The 24634-nt window shown below is 37.7% G+C and overlaps 4 protein-coding genes across 7 annotated transcripts in view; all 4 read left to right on the top strand.

Annotated features, from left to right (window-relative positions):
- The first annotated feature begins 194 nt into the window (after nt 1–194).
- On the top strand, nt 195–8312 carry LOC116301473 (b(0,+)-type amino acid transporter 1). The gene is made up of 10 exons (XM_031710541.2): nt 195–968; nt 1517–1642; nt 2518–2617; nt 2974–3018; nt 3729–3852; nt 4417–4520; nt 5590–5686; nt 6153–6308; nt 7042–7207; nt 7350–8312. Exons 1-10 carry the CDS (start codon nt 479–481, stop codon nt 7418–7420), a joined length of 1479 nt encoding a protein of 492 aa, XP_031566401.1. The 5' UTR covers nt 195–478; the 3' UTR covers nt 7421–8312.
- On the top strand, nt 8203–12751 carry LOC116301463 (substance-K receptor). Of its 2 annotated transcripts, none has more exons than XM_089029099.1 (2): nt 8203–8758; nt 10861–12751. In XM_089029099.1, the coding sequence occupies exons 1-2, from the start codon at nt 8748–8750 to the stop codon at nt 11897–11899; spliced, it is 1050 nt and encodes a 349-aa protein (XP_088885225.1). In that variant the 5' UTR covers nt 8203–8747; the 3' UTR covers nt 11900–12751. The 2 variants fall into 2 exon arrangements, with proteins under 2 accessions (XP_088885225.1, XP_031566386.2); XM_031710526.2 differs by lacking the exon at nt 8203–8758 and adding an exon at nt 9828–10091.
- A 927-nt stretch (nt 12752–13678) lies between these two features.
- Nucleotides 13679–16967, top strand: LOC116301475 (pyroglutamylated RF-amide peptide receptor). 2 transcript variants are annotated; one of them, XM_031710544.2, is made up of 3 exons: nt 13679–13921; nt 14302–14424; nt 15765–16967. In XM_031710544.2, the coding sequence occupies exon 3, from the start codon at nt 15772–15774 to the stop codon at nt 16786–16788; it is 1017 nt and encodes a 338-aa protein (XP_031566404.1). In that variant the 5' UTR covers nt 13679–13921; nt 14302–14424; nt 15765–15771; the 3' UTR covers nt 16789–16967. The 2 variants fall into 2 exon arrangements, with proteins under 2 accessions (XP_031566404.1, XP_031566403.1); XM_031710543.2 differs by having other exon boundaries at nt 13679–13972.
- Nucleotides 16968–20832: 3865 nt separating this feature from the next.
- Nucleotides 20833–24634, top strand: part of LOC116301460 (uncharacterized) — a 55803-nt gene continuing 52001 nt past the window's right edge. For both annotated transcript variants that reach the window (XM_089028789.1, XM_089028742.1), the window contains exons 1-7: nt 20833–21067; nt 21200–21267; nt 21409–21454; nt 22405–22523; nt 22953–22996; nt 23093–23180; nt 23641–23703. In XM_089028789.1, coding sequence (XP_088884915.1) covers nt 21013–21067; nt 21200–21267; nt 21409–21454; nt 22405–22523; nt 22953–22996; nt 23093–23180; nt 23641–23703 — 483 coding nt within the window. In that variant the 5' untranslated portion in view covers nt 20833–21012. The remainder of the gene's footprint in view (nt 21068–21199; nt 21268–21408; nt 21455–22404; nt 22524–22952; nt 22997–23092; nt 23181–23640; nt 23704–24634) is intronic.

The raw sequence follows: 24634 nt of genomic DNA, 5'->3' as shown, positions 1-24634 counted from the left end.
ATCAACTTTTTTCTAAGCTATTATCTTACATTTAAACAGTGCTCGGCATGTCTGCAATCATGAGAAACTTTTCTAAGACTTTTCACAAAGTTTGAAAAAAATTAATTGTACATTTTTTGGCACTCGTTTCAAACAACTGAATTTTCAAGAACTAGATAAATAAGAACTAGCTTTTATTCATGACTACATTTCTCAACATGATTTTGCCAAAATATTTTTGATATATTATAATTATACTTTTTTCATCATCGTTTTAGTGAAACGATGTATGAGATATGTTTTATCTTTTGAGTTTCTACGTGGAAACTCCCGCCAACTTCACAGGTATTCAAGCAAAGCATTAATCAGTGACTGTATACTCTATATGTAGACAGGCCCAATGCTAATTATTCTACTAAGCGTCAGTTCAAGTAAAGGTCAGTAAGAATTGTAAAGTAGTGTGTTTAATATTCCCGCCAAGCCTTCAAGCTCAAAAACAATGTCTGCGGACGAGAAAAATCCAGCTTTTGAGTCGGAAAGTCTGACCATAAACGATACCACTAAAGAAGCTATCACTTTAAAAAGGTCATTAGGAGTCCCTGGCGGTGTGGCTCTTCTCGTAGGCACTATAATTGGCTCTGGTATCTTCGCTACCCCAAAATGGGTCGTTATATACTCAGGTTCAGTTGGTCTAAGCCTTGTAGTATGGTCACTGTGTGGTTTGATAAGTCTTCTAGGAGCTCTTTGCTATGTAGAGTTAGGGCTTCTCATTCCTAAGTCTGGAGGCGAGTATGTGTATCTCATGGAAGCGTTTGGACCTCTCCCTGCGTTCTTGTTCTCCTGGGTATATTCTTTGCTTTTGAAAAATGGCGGTGTTGCTATTCTGGTTCTTGTCTTTGGATCCTACGTAGTTGAGCCTTTTTATCCTGGATGTACAGACCGACAAGATTTGGTACAACTTCAGAAACTCCTAGCAGTTATAGCTTTAGGTAAGAGAAACTAAGTTTGCAATGAATTGTATTAATAATTCGATTCTATGCAGTACTCAAGCGAAGTGGGAATCCTAACCAAGACAATGTTTACAAAAACATTTATTAGTGAGGTTAAAAATTCAACATTTTTGCCTCCCCACCCCCCACCCCCCTAAAAGGGAATGACAAATAGAGCGTGAAAAAAGGACTTCAAAATAAAGTAAAAATGTTAGAATTTTGAATTTAAGGCCCCGGTTGTATCCCAGGTCGTATCCGCCAATTTTCGAATACGTTGACGTAAACACGATTTTGCGAATGCTCAATACGAAAACCTATCCGTCAAAGGCACTAGGCACTAGCGTGCATCAGCGGATCAAAAAATTTCCGGATACGTGTGGACAGTGAAAACGATTCGAAAACGAATCGAATACGCTGCGTGTGGACGCGAGCATTTTCGCATCCGCAAAACCAAATTTGGGGATACAAAATTTTCCGGATACGTGTGTCCAAAACCAGAATATTTATTCATATAAACGTATTTATGTTTTTGTCTTCTGACACACTAGGGGTGGTTATCGTCGTTAACTGCGCAAGCGTGAAATGGGCAAGTCGGCTGCAGATCGGACTGACTGTTGCCAAGATGGTTGCCATAGTGATGCTGATATTGACTGGCATCGTGAGAATCGCACAAGGTTTGCAAACACTTTAAAATCCATCTATATCATTTTCATTATGATGTTATCGCTATTACCAACATTACTATCATCAATAGGAGAAGCATTACCAATATCATCATGACCATCATCATCATCGTCATTATCATTAGCAGCAGCATCATTTTCACCATATCATTATTATCATCATCATCATCACCAATAATCAGCAGCAGCAGCACATGACCCACATTATCATTATCTATATGTTAAGTGTATGCTACATCGAGTGTATAAGCAGATTAAAAAATCTGCCTCAGTTGGGTTTTCCCGGGACTCGAACCACTGACCTCTCGTTTGCTAGACAAGTCCCGCGAGAACCCAACTGAGGCAGATTTTTTAATCTGCTTATACACTCGATGTAGCATACACTTAACATATAGATCTTTACCGAGTGACAAAAACACATTTCGTATTATCATTATCATTATCATCGTCATCACTATGATTATCAACACCATTATGCATTATATTCATCCAGCATCATTAATTACCAACATGCATTATCAAGTCATTATATAATACTGTCATCATAACATTCACCATGTTTCCCGTACTAACACTGCTATCATATAGTGTCATCACATCATCATATAGTATCATCATCACCATCATCAATATCATCATCATCATCATCATAACCATCACCTTCACCATCACCATCATCATCACCATCCTCATCACCATCCTCATCACCATCATCTTCACCATCCTCATCACCATCCTCATCACCATCATCTTCACCATCATCATCATCATCACCACATCCATCAACCCCACCATTGCATCCATGATCACTTCCCCATGACCATAACTTTTCTCTCATTGATGCCCCATTAAAACTCTTTCCCCAGGTCACGTATCTAGTTTCACCAACGCGTTCAAGGGCACAGAGCCAAGACTAAGTGTCATTGGATTTGCTTTCTACAATGCTTTGTTCTCATACGATGGATGGTAATTAAATCACACACGTACACACTTCAATTATTCTTGAGCCTAGAAGTGAACATAAGGCCTTTAACCCGCTTTGCAACTAACTAAACTGTTCATTAAACGTCAGGCCCATCGCAAGGACTACTGAGGGAGGGGGGGGGGGTGGTGAATTTGCCATATTTTGCCATGAATGCAAAAATATTCACTACACACGAGTTTCACATGCCTCGAGTTTGTGTAAAATATTTATGTGTTCCAATGAAGGTCCGTTTAATTTCAAATTTAAGTCGTGCATTCTTTACTTTACCGTTTGTATTTGTGAATATCTTCCCTTCATAACTAATAATTAATAATGATTTATCATATTCTATTCACAGGAATAATATCAATTACGTAATAGAAGAATTCAAGAATCCAAAAAGGTTCACTTTTTCTCTAACAGAAATATAGCTTTAAAATTATATAGTTCTCCCTATTTTTTTCCATCGTTCGTTCGTTCGTTCGTTCGTTCGTTCGTTCGTTCGTTCGTTCGTTCGTTCGTTCGTTCGTTCGCTCCTTCCTTCCTTCCTTTCTTTCTTCCTTCCTTCCTTTCTTTCTTCCTACCTTCTATTTGGTTGCTTACCGTTAACCAGGGACACAAGGGAAATTCCGGTTGGAAAGACAGGTGGTATGTATCATTTCAATCGAAAAGGTCCGAAAAACTCGGTCTCTCGATTGTAGGTTACACTTTTCCCGCTCTTTTTGGTTCTTCCCGCGGTAGACGCGTGTACCATTTGTCGGTAATCAAAGTTTCCCGCTCTTTTTGGTTCTTCCCGCGGTAGACGCGTGTACCATTTGTCGGTAATCAAAATTTCCCGCTCTTTTAATTTCGGTTTCTTTTCGGTGCCATTTGATTCTCGCTCTGCATGTATCATTATCAGCAAACCAATTCCCAGCCGGATACTTGGTTTTAAATGTTAAGCACCCTCAATTCTTTATTTCCTTTCTGTCTACCATCTTTTCTCCATTTCTTCCTTCTTTCTCTTTTCTTTCTTTCACTAGTGTATTTCATTTTTCCCGTCAACTTTGCTTCTTTCTTTTTCTCTCAACAACAACGTCAAATAAAAATGTCATTCCGAATGCTGTTTTTTAGAAACCTACCGCTGTCCATCTGGATTGCAGTTCCTGTTGTCTCTGCTTCGTACGTTCTCGTCAATGTTGGTTTCTTGACGGTGCTCAGCGGAGATGAAGTTATGAAATCCAATGCCGTGGCTGTGGTAATTATCATCAATGCATTATATCCGTACACCTGTCAAAATTTCTTTCTGGACATCGAATATAGGGTGTTCCTGTTTTGATAAGTACTCCAGTTTCAAGTTGTCTGTTTGCTCAGGGTTAGCTCAGAATTTGTGTAGAATAGGACGTTTGCATGATGGCGTCACTGACCTCTACTACCAGACTCCCTTGCACACTTACTTTTATTCAGTTAATTAGCACCAATTGTCTTACTATTCTCATAGCGGCGATGCATGTTGGTGCGTTACCAAATTATTTCTCATTAGAATCCATTGTTTATCGCAACAAGATGGCCGCCATGCATGTCCTTGTCTTTTGAATTTCTTTGGAATGCTTTCAATCATCAATATTCACGTGTTCCAGTGAAGGTTCGTGGATTTTCGAAGTGTTTGTATTGTTGAAGCTGTGCATTCTTAATTCACTTTACCGTTTGTATTTGTGAATATTTAGACGCCGAAACAAAGCTAACCCTGAGTGAATCAGTCTGTAATCATTAAACGCAGCGGTGTTATTTACAAATTTCATTTTTTGTTATTCTTTATTAGACATTAGCGAGCCGTTTGTATGGTGTAATGGCCTGGACTATTCCATTCCTTGTTGCCTGTTCTGTCTTTGGTTCTGTCAATGGCAGTGCTTTTGCTGGAGGAAGGTAAGCAGTGAGCTACGATTTGTTTGTTTGTTTGTTTGCTTGCTTTCTTGCTCTCTTTTTGTTGAATTCTCTGCGAATTTTTTCTTTAATTTTCTTTATTTTTATACCTGTCTCTGTGTCTCTCTGTTAATTAACCAATTTGGTTGTCTACCATCTGTTTTGTCCATCCCGCGTTTGCTTGTCTGTAACTCGCTTGCCAGTCTGTCTGGCAGAAGACTGGCCTACGATGTGCCGTTTGCTCATCGTAGAACCTACTTAGCAATGTAATGTTTTCATAAAAATACAATGAATCGCAACTAATAGAGCGTTTTCACGTGACATCACAGGGGCTATTGTGGGGTACCAAAACAATACATTTTCTATCCTCCAGGAATTGAACTCTATTTTTATGCAAATACCGTGCAGAAAGTTTCTATTGTTTATGGCTGCCTTCTCTCCATAGTCAATTAACTATGTTCTCACGCGAGTGAAAACGCTCTATTGATGGGTTGCAACATTCCCAAAAGAGTTAAAAGACAAAAACATGGCGGCCATTGTGGTACTGTTAACAATTTGATGCTAATGAGAAATCTTTTGTTAAATGGTACCAACATGGCTGCGATGACGTAACGGACAAACGAGGAATACAGAATCGATAGATTTTCTGAAAAACATTACATCAACTAAGTGCTATGTAGCTTCTTCCACTTGCTTTTCAATAGTTTACAATTGCCCTATTCCACTATGACGTCACATCAAAGCAATCTATTGTTTAAACGCAAAGGATCATGTTCGTCGGACGGGATCAAATCAACGCAAATTCACCGAAAATTGTTCTAAAACGCGTATCAATACACGAAGAGAAGTAGAATAGCCAGCAAATGGTCAGAATATTTTTTAGTACATATTAACACATATTATATCTGAAAACCAGGCCATTTTAGATTCAACTGTTTCGCTAGGAGCAAATTTTGTTAAATTTTCTATTGGATTTGGCGATTCTATCCCCCACATAAACAAGCAGTGACGTCCTAGTGAAATAGGGCAATTCTAATTTTTAGTTTGTTTTGATATCTCGTTCATCATTTAGATTAATCTTTGCCGCCGCTCGCGAAGGCCACCTTCCTCAGCTCCTCGCCATGATACACACCAAACAACGAACTCCTCTTCCAGCCCTACTGACATCGGTATGCTAATATCATAAATTTATCTAAAATAATAAATAAATAGTCTTCTTTATTATTCAAAGCATGCTGCTGTTTTTACGTGATAACCACAGATTCATTTATACATGCATATCTATCTTTGTTTCAGTATATTTATTTTTAAGTCCGTGGGATTTCGAGACATTGATATTGTCAAAGTTGCACATGCTTCATACAATAGAAAATGAACTAAGAGAAGGAATCCCCCCTATATAGCCTCGTAACCATCATGTGCACAGTTTGATGCTATTTTTAAACCATTCGTTTTTCTGCACGCGCAACCGGGAGAACAAAAAAGAGCGGGAAAAGTGGATGACCTATCGAAAGACCGAGTTTTCTGGAACATTTCGATGGGAATGACACGCACCATTTGTTTTTCCAACCGTAATTCCGAGTTTTTTTAGGGTAAATGGTAAGCACCACTGGTTTACCAAGACATTTTTTTCAGTTCATTATTTGTACAATCATGGTGATCCCAGACACATCTTCCATCGCTTCCCTCCTCAACGCTTTCAGTCTCCTGGTCTGGTTCAACTATGGCGTAACTCTGTCTGCTCTTCTATGGTTGAGGTACAAAAAGAAAGACAGCGAACGACCTTACAAGGTATTCAAATCTCAAATTCAATTACAAGAAACATAATTTATATAAAAGAGGACATAATAGATGGCATAGACAAGGATGAAAAACGTATGCGCATGCGTCAAGGATGAAAAACGTATGCGCATGCGCCAAACTGTCTAAATAGACATGGCCATGGAAAATTTCGTATCTGTGTGAATTTCGAATTTGTCGTCCCGAGGGTTTTTAGGAACGAGCATTTTAGTGCAAGTATAAATAATAAAAGTCTTACATAGAATTAAAACAAACAGTAGACATTGGTTGATAGCTCAGATGAAAATAATTTTTTTATTTTTTCTAGGCCTTCATTAGTTTATCGTCGTTATCCCTTTTTTTTTTTTTTCTACATTTTTTATCCCCTGCACTTTTGTACCTTTTTTTAGAAACTATAGCCATGTTAAACGTTATACCTACACTTCCAGAATTCTATTCGGTAGCTTTTTTTGGTATGCTAATGTTCACTGTCTTGGTATATTATATTTTTAAAGGATCGAGTTTTAACATTTGAATATGAAAAAAGATTTAATTGAAAAGATTGTGGTAGTTAAGGTATAAAACGTCATCAGATTTTGGGCCTATTTTGGAAACCAAGTTAGTCATCGTGAGCCCGCGATTTTACCCACGACCGCTGACTCGTTATTCCAGCAGCCCTGTCCAGTCATTGAACCATAGTTCTCTATATCAATCTTACGTCTAAATAATTTGTTGGTAATTTCAGGTGTTTATCGTTTTCCCATGCCTACTTATCTTGCTGTCGATCTACCTCGTGGTTGCTTCCTTCGCACAGTCTCCAGTATCTTCCACATTATGCTTTCTTTTTGTTCTGGCTGGGATCCCTGTGTATTTTGTATTTGTTCGCTACAAATTCGTCCCAGGATGCATTGGTAAGCTTAACTGAATAAATGAATTTATTTGGCCTACTTGCCTACTGACCGACTGACAGACAGACTGACCAACCGACTGACGTCGACTGACCGACTGACCGTACATAGGTATAGATAACATTAATGTCACATTTCTTTCCAGATCGAGTGACTCTTTGGCTGCAGAAGTTCCTTAACGTTGCTCTACCACAAACAGAGAAAGACTTACTTTAAAACCATCTTCTTCAGTGGTCGAACGCAAAGCACATAGTAGAGACTGCAAAGTAGACACTTCACCAAGCATGGTGACGTAATTTTACTCCGTACAATTACCAGAATCCTTTGCAAAATTTTCTTATTCATTCAAAATTGTATTCTTTGCCCTTGAGAATAACGACGAAATGCGCACAAATAGTCGTAAAGGCTGCGCAAAGGCTGGTAGTACTGAGTTGCAGTATGTAGAGCTAAGGGGTGGTCACGTGACTAAGTACAACTTCTTATATCGGGAAACGAGAGAAAACCAGCTAACTGCGCATGCTCAAAGTCCGCATGCAACTGACCCCAATGCTGCTCTAAAAATATCCAAACTTTTTTTAAACTTGTCTTGCAAATTAACTTTAAAATTGAAAACTTACGTTATAATTAGCAAATTCTTTCAAATTGTTTTAACAATTAAGTATCTTGGTCCCACAAAAGCATGTATACTCATATTGACAAATTTGTTCGTATATTCGGGAAAACGACATTTATTTTCTAAAAAAAAACCGCTAGAATTCCGTCTTAGAGAGCGTGCTTAAATGCACGGTACGAGTGTTAAACGCTATCAGATTGTTCCAGCAAGGAACTTTATCTTTAGGCCATACCTAGAGGACCACACATTTAATGACAAGGAAAACTTCAGAAAGTAACAAAGTAAATAATAAATAAATCAGGATAAATCATTTTTTACAAAGCAACAAACTGATTTATCCTGGTCTTTTAGCTACCAGTTATTAATAAACCAGAAAGTTGGGGGGGGGGGGGGGGGGATTTCGAATTCGTAAGAGAGAACAATTCGGAGTCTTGTCGTTATTGATGTAAAAAAACCCTGTCACGCCAAGCAAGATAAACAATGTTTTACCTACAATTGGTTCTATTTGTACAGTATTCTTATTTATCATGTGCGATTAAATTCCTTCTTAAATTAATGCCCTAATCTCCAGTTTTCCAATTAACCAATGCTTAGTACTTGCACTTAAAAACTTCAGATTTATTTTCAATGTAGAACCGAACAGTCTGGGCAGTGCGAGTTTGTTGTTTTTTAAGTCTCCACTTTTGCTCAAACGTCGCATAAATCAAAGTGTCTTTTAAAACCGTTTATATATTCTAGTTTTCCGACTTCCAAATATCGACGAAGGCAGACCAAAAACTAAACAAGAAAGGCTGCTTGTTTTTAGGATGGTGTGAAGCTCGGGAAGTTGAATTCTATGTGTTTACAACATCGCTAGTCCGAGAAAAACTACGCAAAGACGAATCGAGAACTCAGTGGAAAAACCATTGAAACCAGCTCAAACAAGCCCTAATGGACATAAGGTAATAAACATTTCATAATTAATACTAATAATAAGTAATTGTATAACGAGCGAGCTTTTCAGAAAACTAAAGTAATTTTGATGAAAGTTTTCGTCGAGAAGTTAAATCCAAAAATGTAAATAAGGCAAAGTAACCTTGAAATAATCTTAAAAGTGAAAAATAAGGTACATTAGCTTGAAATTTCTTGTTCATTCGTGATATAACTTGCATGGAGCTCTGAAATATAAGTATAAACTGTCAGAAGTGCGCGGGTATTATTTGCCAATCGTAATGGCCTGTCGTTCGTAAAAGCAGCGGGACGGCGACGAGACTCTCAATCTTAATATATTTGATAATACTAATGTCGACTTTATTTTAGATTGTTCAAGAACTTTCTTTCTTTCTTTCTTCCTTCCTTCCTTCCTTCCTTCCTTCCTTTCTTTCTTTCTTTCTTTCTTTCTTTCTTTCTTTCTTTCTTTCTTTCTTTCTTTCTTTCTTTCTTTCTTTCTTTCTTTCTTTCTTTCTTTCTGATGAAATTACATCAGCTTCCTTCAAATCACTTTTTCACCTTTATAGTTCAAACACTCGCAAACCATGTTTACCTTCATCGCACTTACACGTCTTACACAGCTTTCAAATCGGCTCCAGCTTTAACATGATCTTCGCTGATAATGATCAAAACTAAAATCTTTATGTCAAATATCCCAAGTCTCTCCGGAAAGCAAAAACAAACTTTTCCTTGAGAATACTGACTCATTTCGCAAACAGTTTGTCGGTGTATGTGTTGTGACAGACGTAAAAACGTGAAAAACAAAATCTGCACTTGGTATTGTCGCATGCATTCTAAGAGCACTATTTATAAGCGACCGGCAAACAAATTTCCAAACTCTTAGCAAAATAAATAGTGACTTTATTTATACAAGCAGATGAGTCTAGAGCGAGCACGCTCTTCTAAAAGTCGTGCATGTAAAAATTCATAAAGAAAATCCATGTTTGAACTCATTAAATGGAACGAGTTTATTGTTCTGGCTATTTGTTTTTTTCAACCCTCAACAAAATTCAATTCTAAATTCCAGTTTAATCTGGCGTTGAACGATTTAGCCATGAGCTTATTTTTTGGCATGTGAGGCTCTGACCAAATGCTCCTTGCATGATTGACGTAAAATTTACATTATATATTAACATCCTGTTGGTCTCGTAAATGAATTCACGTCAGCTCTAAATCTCCAACTCAAAACACATACAGTCAAAGTTGGCCAGGATTTTGAGCTAAGACTATCATAAATGAGAACATAAAGACTAGATCTTGATCAAGTAGGAGTTACAAGTAATCAATGGACATATATTTTAGCAGGTAAAATTAGTGAAAGGTCGTAGTCGGTCTTTGGAACTAGCCATTTAAAAAATGCCTACCCGTGGTCCTTAACGGTCTTGGGTTGACATTTTCGGGGTTACGCTTCATGGAACTTTTTGGAATCCGTACAGTACCAATGTGGGTCTTGATTATAGACGCATTTACTCAGCGTTAGCCTCGTTTTATAGTGTAAAAATATTCACCAATACCAGCGCTAAAGTAAAGAAGGCACAACTTCAATAATGAGATGTTGGCATGACGATGTCATTTTACTGTAATTCTATCAAAATACTTCGATTTTTTTTTTTTTTTTTTTTTTTTTTTTCTCGTTCAGATTCGAATTGCCTTTTAACATAGTAAAATAATTATTGAAAATAGTAAAATAATAGTTGCTAATTAACTGAATAAAGACTGAAGTGTTCAAGGGATTCTCGTATTAATGATTACTTTGAAATTCCACGGACCTTCACTGGAACACATGAATATTCTACACAAAGTTGAGGCTAAACCTGAGCAACAGAGAATAAGCCTGAAGCGAGATGACGTTTTACCCCCGACTCTATACCATAATAGTTTTTAAAATTCTTTCATATTAAAATTTTTGATTCCTTAGAGAATACAGGAACAATAGTCATAATTAAAGAACAAAAACAATGTGAAAAGGATTATGGTCTAGAGACGGGGGTAAAACGTCATCTCGCTTCAGGCTTATTCGAAGTTAGAGTAGTATTTTAGATTTGATTGCTTTATCATTAATTTGATTATACAGATCAAGCATGTCTGGGCTGTATGCTGAAGCCAGTGCTGTTCAAATAGGCGTCACCGTGGCACTATCTATCCTAGTAGTGACGGACCTCATAGGAAACACCCTGGTTATACTGATCATTCTGACCAATAAATCCATGAAATCACCAATGAACTACCTTCTCGTCAACCTTGCTGTGGCTGACATGATCGTAGGTGTGTTTCTAACGCCTCGATTCGTGTTCAGCCATTTCTTTATCCATCCTCATGGACTTGCTGGAAGATTAACATGCATGTTTCTAACGGCGGGAAATATTTCCTGGACGGGTGCTGCGTCATCTATCATCTCTCTTCTGGCGATATCTTGTGAGAGATTCACTGCTATAATGTATCCTCACTCTACGAAGCTTAAACTAACGTTACCAAGGGTTAAGCGAATAGTTATTGGAAGCTGGATGTTCGCTGTAGTGCTGAATATTCCCCTCTTTGTGACCGTGTATTACGATAAATACATTAACATTTGCATGGAAAAATGGCCGAAACAACACATGTGGCTTGCTAAAGCTTACAGCACGGTTTGGTTTATTTTTGCTGGGGTTATTCCAGTCGCCATCATGTTTGTTCTGTACAGCAGAGTCATCTACTCTCTTTGGTTCAAGCAAAACCAAGAACAAGGTACACAACTAGCCGTGTTGAAGTCAAGAAAGAGAGTAACCAAGATGGTGGTCATTGTCAGCGTTGTATATGCAGTCTGCTGGTTGCCCGAAGAAACCGTCTACCTTCTTCACCACTACGACCAACCGTTCAACAATAATGACGTAATCTATAACATTTGTGTCGTCCTGGCAACGTTCAACTCGGCCATCAACCCATTCATCTATACTCTACAGAGCGAGAAGTTCAGAAATTGCTTAATCAGGCTTGTTTGCTTGAGGAGATTTCGAAGAAATTCGGTTGGTGTGGAGATGGAATCGTTTGACACCGGCCCTAAAACAGGCAGTCGTATTGATCAGCACAACCATGACCAGGGTACACAAGACCAAATTACAACATTAAAAGAATAAATCACATCAGAAAAGGACTGATAAAATAGAGACGAAAAGACCACACCACACTGTACCACTGTACGTGGATTTCAGCACGTTCCCCAAAAACCATTAGCACATGAAATTACGAAACGAAAATGACGGAGTTTTCTCCGCTATTACAGCAGGCTTTCATTACATCTATTAATAACTAGCCACACCCCAATCCTATTGTGTGATGCGGTTGTTATCCTCAATAATGTCCCGGTACAGGTCTATATTTCAAAAATCTAGACCTGTCCCGGGGACATTCATATCAAATCAATATGAAATCCAAATCCATTGTTCCTAAATAACGCATCTATGCAATTAGAGTATAAGATTCTCGTTTACGGCAAACGTGAGACGTCAGTTGACCATATTTATTTTTTAATTAGTGAAAAGTAAACGCAAAAATGTCCAAGTAGTGGATAAACAAAAGAATACTTGTCTTTGTCGAGAAGGTTTGCAAAAGGTAAAGTGAAATGTAGGGAAACGATGAAAACGTGGTCACGTTTGCCGTTTGCGGGAAGAAAAAACTGGAATCCTAATCTGCCTGTTATCGTTGCGTCGACGTTGGTTATTAAATCCGATCTGCGCCCTCGGCCTCGGCCTTTATAGGAATACCCTCGCCCTATTGTTTGATCCTTTACTTATTTTTTTAACTGCATGTAATGCACACACCAAATAAGTACCCACGGATATATCGTCCAAACCTAAAGTGACCATACTCCCTTGTGTCAACACGAACACCAGAAATGGAAAGTGCACCTTGATAAAGAGGTCGAGTTTCTTTCAGCTTATTGATAGAAAACAGGAGAAATAGCATTAAATATAATAACTAATATTTCATACGTCATCTATTTTAAATTCGTAAAAATACACAGGTGATTATAGAAAAATAATAAAAATCTTTGAAGCGGCTAGTCGCTCGCGAAGCCTCGGGCCGATTTTTTCCCATATCTTATTCCCTTCGTGCCTAGGGCTTTGTGGGCGAATTCTCATAGTAAAAATATATAATTCATACTATCTAAGTGCGTGACAGACGTCAGATGATCTACAAAATCTACAAAGCTTTTCGCTGTTGCATCACAGCGTGGGACAATCACAACAGAGCTAGGCTCCAAACTAAGTGAAAGCCCAAAGATCGAATTAGAATTTAGAAGTTGATTTTTGAGGAGGGAGGAAAACCGGAGAACCCGGAGAAAAACCCTCGAAGCACAGGAGAGAACCAACAAACAACTCTACTCACATACGACATCGAGATCGGCAGGACGAACTCGAGCCGAATTGATGAGAGGCGGCGCATTATGCTTCCCATAAACGGTGAACCGAAAGGAAATATCCTGAATCACAGCTGCCATTCTGGCTGTCATAATCTAATAATAGCTATAGAGTGGAATGGTTTGGAAACTCCATAGAATAAAGATATTGTTTTGCGTTTGAGGTTGAACCGTACCATCACGTGATACTGACCGTGAACAATGGACCAAAGCAAGTATGACTGAAAATACTCATTTCCTTATTATTTTCATGTTTGAACATTTTGAAAGTGAAAAATTTTATCCGATGCCAACAAACCATGCGGATAAATATTTCCGTTCAGATACAGTTAAATTACTAGATGATAAAAAAGAAAGCATTAAAAAGGGCAATTTCCTTTTCGATGAGCAATAAATAATATCGTATAGGATTAATTAACAAATAATAACCATTTTAAAACGTTTTTTAGGAAAAAATATATATATTCCCTAATACTGTGAACAAAGTACAGAACCATTTTTCCTTTTCTGTGCAAGGTCAACGTCATATAACAATGGATAAAGTCAAACAAAAACCTAGAACAATAGGTTTCCCAGCCATTCCGTTGCATTAACTATGTTCTAATCTCAGGTATCTTACTATTACGTTAAAAAATAAGTGTAAACCCTTAGAAGTACTGGCTTACTCTCTGGTACAGTCCTTTAAGATTTGCGACACCCTAAGAGGTACCAAAGTATCAACCGAGCGCAAAGAGGTTAGGTGAGTTGAGGCAAAATATACCAACCTGCAGATTTGGATCCCTTAAATAAGGTACGATCCGCATTCTTTTCCAATCGGAGATACCCCAAAGCTTTATTAATATACCATTTGTATAAAAATATATTTAAATTACAAAAAAAGCTTAACAAATTATCAAAATAGTAGATGTTAAAATAATCTTTTTTTTTTTTTTTTTTTTGATTTTCTCTTCACAATTTTTCCTTACATAAAATATCCCCTTTCGCTTCAGTTCAGGTCAAAATTAGAGCTTTTATGACGAAAGTTTTTGCTAAGACATTATATATTTTCAGATTTTTTGGTTATCAGACCTTTCACAATAAAATCGAAAGTTTTTGTTGCAAGGGAATTTCATTTTTCAGAAGGAAAAATCGAATTGAGTAACACTACTCACAGAAAGGCAAAGCAAAACAAGTTGGTAGCGTTTGTTGACTTCACGAGAAGCTGATCTGGTAAACTCAACAGAAAAAGAATTATCAAACGAGGTGAGTTTGAAATTGAAATTGGTGTCCCCGACTAGTATGCTCACTTGTGGCAAGCTAGTAGAACGGCACATTAATAAAGCGATTGATTGACTGATTGATTGATCGCATTAAAGGTCGACTTTGGATTCGACATTTTTACAAGAAAAGTTCAATAGTATGTAGTCTATTTAAGCTTATTTAATTTTTCAAATAAGTTTGAATATCTTCGTTCTTGAATAAGTCAAAAAGACGAGGAGTAAATTCCTTCAACTCCAACGTAGCATCTCAGATTATTTTTTAAGACGTTCTCTTCGTCTATAAAGTTTAACACTGCACTCCAGTTTTGAAGCCTTTAAATTTAATTTGGTGGGCAAAATAACTTTGCTGTATTTTGCTGTAATAATAGGCTTATCTGTGAATTAGTGTTTTGGTGTCTATATTACACATAAAATACATATTAGTAGACGCTAACTCCATTGTCTTCTTCTTCTTCTTCTAGTTATACAATCTTGTCTCACGGTTCCAGTAAGATCATTCCTATGATTTCTAAGGCCCCGTCCACACCCGTCCGCATTTTTTTTTTCGGATCCGGGTTGCGCCCACACGTATCCAGAAATTTTTGTATCCGTATCCGGAAATTTTCGAAAACGGTCTCCAGAGTGGAAATTTTCGGATACGCTCCGAATACGGATTCGTGTGGAATGTCGTATCCATAAATTTTCGAATACGATGACGTAAACACGATTTAGCGCATGCTCAATAAGAAAAACTATCCGACAAAGGGACTAGGCACTATTCCAATCCGATCATGTAATGAGGGCCACAGATTTGTTACCCACTGGCTATTAAGTGCTACCCTCGTATCTATCCGAAAAAAAAAAAAAAAAAGATGCGGTTACAAAAAGTTCTGGTTACGTGTGGACGGGGTCTAAATTGGAAGCAAAACGTCTTGACCAATATGCTTCGCTGAAAAATATTTTAAATGTACAAGAAAGAATGATGTAGATATATCTTGGCGAACTAATGGTTTTTATTTCACATCCCCATGCACTCGCTCAATAAATCGCTTTCTGTTTGAAGACCGGGGTAAGATGATATGCCCACAAGATATGCAGAAAGTGAAATTTATAACTTTCCAAATATGAAAGTTTAGTTGCATGGCTACCAAAGGTATCACAGTAATGAAAAGGTTCGACCCGACACAAACTGCTCTAAAATGAATGAACGGACGGACGGACGGACGGACGGATCGATGGATCGCTGGATGGATCAACAAACTGATTGACTACCTGATCAGATTAAATAAAAAGAAAGAAAGTTGAAGCAGTTCAACTCACTGCTTTATTCATTTTTTCCTCCAGGTCAAACATGTCTGGTTTGTATGCTGACGACAAAGCTGCCCAAATAGGTGTCACCCTGACGTTATCAATCCTAGTATTGACGGACATCATTGGAAACTCCCTAGTCATCAAGATCATATTAACCAACAAGTCCTTAAGATCTCCAATGATATATCTTCTCCTCAACCTAGCTGTAGCAGACTTGATGGTCGGGGTATTCTTCTCGCCGCTCTACATCTTCAGCCAATTTTTCTCTCATCCTGATGGTATTGTTGGAACAGTTGTGTGCAAATTGTTGACGGGAGGGTATTTTGCTTGGATTGGCGGTGCTTGTTCTGCAGCCACTCTTGTTGCCATATCTTTTGAGAGGTACTTTGCTGTAATGCATCCTTATAGTAAAAAGTACAAGCTAAATGGAAGGAAAGTTAAGCAAGTGATTGCTGGATGCTGGACCTCTGCATTTGTGATAATCATTCCTTGTTTTCTGGCATTGGATTATGACAAAGAAACCCATCTTTGTATGCAAATATGGTCGAAGAAGTGGTTTGGAAGTGCTTACAGCACACTTTGTTTCATCTACTTCGGGGTCATTCCAATCACCATCATGCTTGTTCTGTACAGCAGAGTCATCTACACTCTTTGGTTCAAGCAAAACCAAGAACAAGGTACGCAACTAGCCGTGTTGAAGTCGAGGAAGAGAGTAACCAAGGTGGTGGTCATTGTCAGTGTTATCTTTGCTGCCTGTTGGTTACCAGACTCCATCATCTATCTTCTTTACCATTACACTGACATAGAGTACAATTACTCGGTTGACGTTCCCTCTATCTGTGGAATCATTCTTGTGACGTGTAACTCTTCTATCAATCCGTTTATCTATACTTTCCAGAGCAAGGTTTTTCGGCGCCATTTGATTGAGCTTGTTTACTGCAGAAAGTCTCGTAAAAATGCCTTTCGTTATGACAATAAAAGAGATTCTATATACACAAGTATGAAGAATCCCAGAAGTGGCATCAATGATGAAACTACCAATGAACATTCTATGTAGTTACCAGACCAGACCAGACCAGACCAGACCAGACCAGACCAGACCAGACCAGACCAGACCAGACCAGACCAGATATATAGATAGAAAGTTTATTCAAGTTGCATTGCAGTTATAAACTAAATTGCGTACGTAACTATAATGTAAAATCGAAATAAATAAAAATACCTAATACAACTATACCAATACGAGATGTAGCATAAAGTGATTCGTGGAAATAAGCCTCGGGCTGAAAGCTCACTTTTATTAATAAAGTTCTTCTTCTTGATCTTCTTCTTCTAGATCATCATCATCATCATCCATCTAGCAGTATCATCATCATACAGCAGCAGCAGATCACACATGCACATGACAGCATTAGAGCACAGCAGAGCAGAGCTAGCAGCAATCACAGCAGATAGCAGCATCAGAGCACAGCAGCATCACAGCAAGCAGCAGCAGGAGCAGATAGCAGCATCAACAGCAGAGCAGCAGCAGATAAGCATAGCAAGATCAATCAGAATACAGGACAGACATAGCACAAACAGGCAAGCAGCAATCATCAGCAGCAGAGAAGGCAGCAATAGAGCAGCAGCAGCATAAGAGCAAGCAGCAGCAGAGCAGCAGCGCAGCAGCAGCGCAGCACAGCAGCAGACAAGCAGCACATCAGCATCAGCAGCAAGAAGCAGCAGCAGCATGACAGCACAGGAAGCAGCAGCAGCAGGATCCTCAGCAGCAGCAGACAGCAGCATTGCACACAGCAAGCAGACAGCAGCAGGAGCGGCAGCAGTAGCACCTCGCCGCCGCACATCAGAGAAGCAGCACAGCATCTTATCCGCACAGCAGCACCAGCAGCATCACCAGCAGAACAAGCGAGCATAGCAGCACAGAGCAGCCGCATTACCGCAGAAGCAGCAGCAGCACCAGCAGCAGAAGCATACAGCAACAACACAGCCAGCAGCACACAGCAGCACCAGCAGCAGAAGCAGCAGAGCATCGGCAGCAGAAGAAGCAGCAGCAGCACCAGCAGCATCAGCATCACCATCACACCAGCATCAGCATCACATCAGTCATCAACATCATAATCATCATCATCAATCATCATCATCCATCATCATCAGTCATCAATCATCATCATCATCATCATCATCATCATCATCATCATCATCATCATCATCATCAACATCATCATCATCATCCTCATTACAGTCAAGAATAAAGCCTCGTGACCATTATCATAGTAGTTACTAAACCCATTACAAATGAGTAGTTGGAAAAACGATTTGTCTTGTATTTTGCATGATGATAAAGTTTCATGATTCCTACTGAATTTGTAACTATATTAATCTTATTGAATTGTGCTAGAGTGCATTCAGTCAAACTGTTGAATAGTTAGATAAATGTATCTAACTTAGATAACTATTTAGTTGACGTCACCTAAAATAGTAAAAGCGCGCCAAATAACGGTCATGCTAATCCGGGGGGTTGTTTTACAAAAGAATGAGTGAATAGACATTCATTTGTATCATCGTTTCTCCCCCTGATCTCAGTAGCTGTTTACTCGCAGTTTGAAATTTATGTGAGGTCAGCTAAAATAGTAACTAACTTATCTAATTTAGGACTACAATACCGAAGACGTGGGTTCGAATTCTGCCAAGGGCATTTGATATTTTTCTCTTATTCACTCTAATTTAGGTGACGTCAACTATTCAACAGTTTGACTGAATGCACTCTAATAAGGAATGTAATTTATAGTCTTTTACGAAGTCGCTATTAGTGTCGTCACGCGCAACGGTCACTCCCCTAAGTAACTTAGGGGAGTGAGCGTTGCGTGACGACTGTAATGGCGGGTGCGTGAAAGACTATGTAATTCAGTACTTTCAGGTTGTCAAATATTTGTTTGAAAAAGTTCTTAAGAGTTCTATGGTGGTCTTGGATTGTTTCTAATACTGTGCGTGCAAGGGCATCGTCGTATTGCAAACTAGGAAACAAGCCTACGAATGTAAAACAGAGGCTTTGCACCATCACGTGATGGCGGGCATGACAGGAGGCACAACAATAGAGCATTCCCCCCCCCCCCCCCCCCAAGAAAGTGAATTCTTTCTCATGTAAATCAGACTAGACCCGATTTAATTGTTCTTGCAGATTAAACTTCCTATTCTTAACATTATCTTCCAGTTTAATCGCATGCAGGGGGCGCATCTGATTTAATTGCTGTATATTTACTTTTTATTTCAAATTGACTAGACCCACGTATAATGCCCTTTGGTCTTGGAATGCATTATTCAGTATGCAGTATTCAGTATTCAACCTTTTTTGAAATAGCTGTATGAGCAAAAAGGAATTACGTATAGTTACTCTTTAAAACATAATATGATATTGCTAAATTGATGATAACATGCTTAAAAAAAATAGAAAATATTTTCTGGATACGATGGAGTTCGAACCCACCGACAGAAATGAAGGAAGAAAAAAAAAAAAAAAAAAAAAAAAAAAAAAAAAAAAAAAAAATCGATTCAATTGTGCCATACCCCCGAGACATCCGCAGAGCTGAGGCGTCGTATGGACTTCGGACCTGACGGCGATTAAATCCTTCTGCCCTTGGGTGTACGAATTACGCAAGAAAATGTTCTAGCCGAAGCATCAGGGGAGAGACCAGCCGGCCCCCAGACCATATCGGCTAATCCCTTGCATCTCTGCCACGCACGGAATCGGTTGAAAATTTTATGTTAAAAAGTCTAGTCTATTCGGTGCATTGTTTTCACGGCTATTGTTATGCTGATTCACCTGGAACCGTGGTCCAGTGGAAAAAACCTGGGCTTCCGTGACACTGAGTCAAGTCCGGGTGGGCGGAGTTAGTAACTGGATGGGTGAACTGAAACTTATGCCCACTTTTAATTTAAATTTTTTTTTGCATCTCCCCACCGTAACTTTGAATAGATTAAATTTCATTTTAGACAAGCACGTAAGTTTTTCTTCGAAGATAAAATACTTTACTACACTTTTTATTGCTACGCGCAGTTGTTTGCAATCATTCCCAAGAGAATGAAATAACAAAAGCCCACAAAAGACACGGCGGCCATGTTGGATGATATAACAAAAGAGACAAATGACGGATCTTTTGTTAAATTCATCCAACGGTGGCTGTGAAAACCATCGATAGTCCGTCATTCAAATAAACTGTGTCGGTACCTTTATATTCTCTGATTGGCGGCACTATATTGCCCTATTTCCCTGTTGCGACTATTGTATTGATCAACGCGTAGCAGTGGAAAGAGTGGTAATTTGAGAAGGGTCCATTTTGAGTCCAGAGACCCAAAATAGACACTTCATTATAGTCATTCGCGCTGATGACCTTGCATTTGTTGTCTGAGTTGTCCATGTATATGCCTCATTACAACATCTTCACAAAACAGTACGTATGTATATATGTCCCTGTCATAGAGGTTAACCTCATAAAGTACACTAGTCTCATCTTAATGAACTTATTTTTCCATTCTTTATTTTATTTTTACGTATAATGTTATATTTTTTGCATATATTTTTACGCTAATTATTTCAACATTTCATGAGGTGGTCACCTCGCATGGGTCTCGTGTCCCGTTCGTGACTTCCCTTTCTGGGTAACTATTAGTTTTTTCTATTCAACACATTGTAATATTAGTTTCCCAATAAAGCTGTTTAAAAAAAGAAGAAGTACCCACCTCCCCGCTGTGCCGCCTACATATATGTCAATGTCTGTTTTGGATAACTGTGTCACTTAGAAAAAAGGCTTCGTGGCCGCTTAATATTTTATCCAACAAAACTATTCAGAAGATTAGACTAAAGACTAATTGTAAATATACTAATCCTTAATTGTAAATAATATACCTTTGTATTTTGTAAAAAAAAAACACGTATGTAAACATCTAATTGTAATTGAATAAATAAATAAATAAAAAATAAATAAAGACTAAAGATATATATAAAGGCACGTATATTCGTACTATACCTCAGTATATTCCGTAACAGAATTTCAACCAATCAACGGTCGTGTTTACGTCACGATGTCTCATGCATATAGCACAACCGCCATTTTGTATTTCACAGCAAAATAAACTCTCGTAATGTTTTCATAATTGCAGCGAAAAATATTCTTTAAGTGTAAAAAAAAACTATCCTAAATAAGTAGTCAAGCCTTCAAGGAGTGTTTTAGGATATATTCTGTTTCGTTTAGTGAAGAGAAAGTCAAGGAATTTGAGTTTAAAAATGCCGAGTTCACCTCGTAAACGGCCCTCAAAGACACGAGCCAAGCCTAAAAAAGGTAATGAAAAAAACTACAATAAAACCACTCCAAAAATATGATTTCCGCCTTCTTTGCTATTTTCTTGTCAACGGAACTTAACTATAGCTTATTTACTGTTCTTTTCTCTTTCTTTCTTTTTCTGTTGAGAAGTTAGGGAAGAAGATAGCGATACAGATAGCAGTATGCCTTCACTCGTGGACAGTTCAGATTCAGACGACGTGAGTAAAAAAACGCCTTTAAAAAATAATATAAAAGTGATATTTTTTAAGCCTTTATGAATTCTTTTTCTCCTTTAGATATTAAACCCACATAATTGTCCCACATTTTTGTATAAAAATGCATTGTTTTTTATTTTCTAGGAGACTAAAGGACCAAGACTACATCATCGTAAAGCCGTTTCAAACGGTAATTTTTTGTGGCTAAAAAAGCGAAGATGTTTCCTTAAAACGACATGTTATTAGATATTTTACAGTGCTAAAGCTGAAACTATTGCAGATGACAATAATTGATTAGAAATAAGCCTAGTTTTATAGTTGGGAAATGCATGACTGCTTTGATCTTACGAATGTTGTTTACGATTTTGAAAAATGTGCCATGTTGCATATTTTAAGGTTTGTATGGTGGGTTGGTCCATGGTATTGATTTCTGTATGAAAGGTTTGCTCACAACCTAGATGTGGTCTCAATACTATAGGTGTATGCAGTGCAGCAAATGTGATAAGAATGAAGGCGTTTAGCCTGTGAAATAAGAAATACTAGCCAACATGTAATATAACAAATCGCTCATCTGTAGATTTACATTATCTGTCTTCTTAGTGAACAAAGACGACATCTTAAAATGTTCAGTACTCAAGCAGAACCACGAGTGCAGTGAGTAGTTGAACATTTTAAGACATCATCTATTTTCAATAAGAGGACAGACAGGAAATCTTTGAGCGATTTGTTTCATACGATAAAATAAAAATAAAAACACATATAAAAACGAGGAAAAAGTTTAAGAGAAAAACGGTTTCATGTGCGCGCTGTCTCCGTGACCATACCTTTTTAGCCAATTAAATTGCAAGAATACGCTCTGTCATTAAAAAAGTCACACAAAAACAATGGCTTTAGGGTCTAATAAAGTGTATTAGTCTAATATCTATTTCACAAATTTAGTGAATTCACTCTACCATGTGCTTGAAAGAATGTTATGTATGCAGTATGCTTTCAAAATGATCTCAGATATGTGGCTAAACACATAGAAAATGCAAAAGAAGCACACCAAGAAAAACTGTGATTTGTTTTGTACTAACACCAGCAATTTTTTTTTGTTCTTCATCACTGATCATTAATTACATTTTTTTCCAAATATTATAGCCGAGAGTGTTGAGATGTGGTTGGATTTGAGCAAAGCATCTAGAGAAAGACACACCAGAGTGATGAAAATCTATCTCCTATCGCCATTTCTGTTTGACGTTGTTGAACAGGAAGATAAGGTAACATTTTGTGTTTGAACCTGTTGACAGCTGTATTAATAATTTATTGTATAATCATGGTAGTTTATGTGAGATTTTTGGAAGTATATCTCAGTCAGCACAGTGTACATGTATGAGAGTCAGATCCAGCCAAAAATAAGCCGGGGGGGGGGGGGGGGGGGGGGTGTTGACAGCTGTAATAATTATTTATTGCATAATCATGGTAGTTTCTGTGAGATTTTTCAAAGATATGGGGGAGGGGGAGGGGGGCTTGACCAAATTTTGAAAATGACACAACAGGAAATATACTTAAAAGAAATATACTTTCTTTACTACTTGAAGAAGCATAACCAACATGCTGGAGGGGGGGTGCTACATCCCCCCCTTCAACTTACCCTGCATCGTCTCCTGTTTATGTTGAAAGGCATTTTCTGTGTTGTTTCTTTGCAGTGGATCAATTGGGCCCATGAATGCAATCTCCTGCCAACCAAAAAGTAAGTCAACCTCACAAATTTTGCAAGCATGCATTTTGTATTTCTCCAATAAGAATGCTACACATTGTTATAATATATTTTGAATACTATTCACAGGAATATTGATCCATCACTGCATATCCAAGAATGTATGGAGGCTGTTGATATTATTGAAGATGCTTTCAACAATGTGACTAAGTACTTGGTAAGCTTGTTTTTTTTCTCACCTTGTATAGTTATTGTTAGTCTTTTCATAAAAGAAAAATTTCAATTAAATTGGAGAGTTATATGAAGCCTTGCCCTGACTTTCATCTGTCTAGAGATTGCTTCAGGGTTTAATCTGCAAGTGAATCGTGCTCCGACTTTGATCTGCCCAGAGGTTGTCGAGGGTTCGATCTGTGACTTAGCTGTGCCCTGACTTAGATCAGCCCAGAGGTTGTTTCAGGGTTCGATCTGTGAGTTAGCCATGCCCTGACTTAGATCAGAACAGAGGTTGTTTCAGGGTTCAATCTGTGAGTTAGCAATGCCCTGACTTAGATCAGCCCAGAGGTTTTTTCAGAATTTGAGAAAATTTAAGCTTGTTTAGTTACCTAATTGTGATTGACTATGATGATGATTGATTGATTGATTGATTGATTTAAATAACTGTTTACTTTGACTTACAGTTGGCAAAGGAAGACAGTGATGAAACAGAAAAAGCACTAGGAATGATGGACAAAGTTAATGCTGTAAGTCACAACTGCATTACTAACAATCGTTACAGTAATATTGTAATAACTCTGTTGTATAATTGTGAAGCATACGATGTGAATCAAAATACTGTGGGCACCTAGAAATATTTCAAGAATGTTCAATAGCCAATCAGAAGCATGATTGTTATCTTTCCTTTATCTTGTGGTTAGAAAGTCAATTCTAATTGGCCAAAGAAGAATAGAACATTCCTAGAATATTTCTAGGTGCCCATAGTTTTTTGATTCACAATGTAATTTGATTGATATCCAGACAGCAAGCTTATCCCAGAACCATTAATTGGCATTTTAATTAATAGTTTAATGATTTATAAATCTTTCAGTTGTTCAAAAGATAGAAAAAATATTATTTTTCAATTTAAGTTTTTTATTCGTTTTATCAATATAGACCTCCTCGGCTCAGGAGCAATGTTTTCCCATTTCAGACCACGTGTCAATTCCTTGAGAATAAAATTATTTGTTTGAGTTGCATCCATATCCATGTGTCTTCTCACGTGCAACTGAGCGCAACCATTAAACAAAGAAGTAGTACTCTAGGGAATGACACATGGAAAAACATGGAAAAACATTAAACCTCCGAGCGCGTCCGAGTTGAGGTCTATTATTGATTTCATCATTATAATGCAAAAAAAGTCTATCAAATATGTATGTATTTATAAAGTTGTTTGTAATTATTATTGTTTAAAGATTTTAACGTACACCTACTTAACCACACTAAATACCTTCATAGTTATATTTTTATGTGTTTTATCAGATCTTTTTGTAAAGCGCCGTTGAACCATGGGGATATTAGCGCTATATAAATCATAATTTATTATTATTATTATTATTATCAATTGTTGGGTGTGTCCATGGACAATGTTGCTGTTTGCCGAAAAATTTAGTTTTTTGGACTTTCATTGCATATTAT

Source organism: Actinia tenebrosa, unplaced genomic scaffold (genome assembly GCF_029948245.1).
Source record: "Actinia tenebrosa isolate PJP-AT-01 unplaced genomic scaffold, QUT_ActTen_1.0 PGA_scaffold0__85_contigs__length_37466705, whole genome shotgun sequence".
NCBI classification, from domain to species: Eukaryota; Metazoa; Cnidaria; class Anthozoa; order Actiniaria; family Actiniidae; genus Actinia; species Actinia tenebrosa.
Note: the sequence above shows the minus strand (reverse complement) of the source record. Positions and strands in the feature narration are given on the sequence as shown.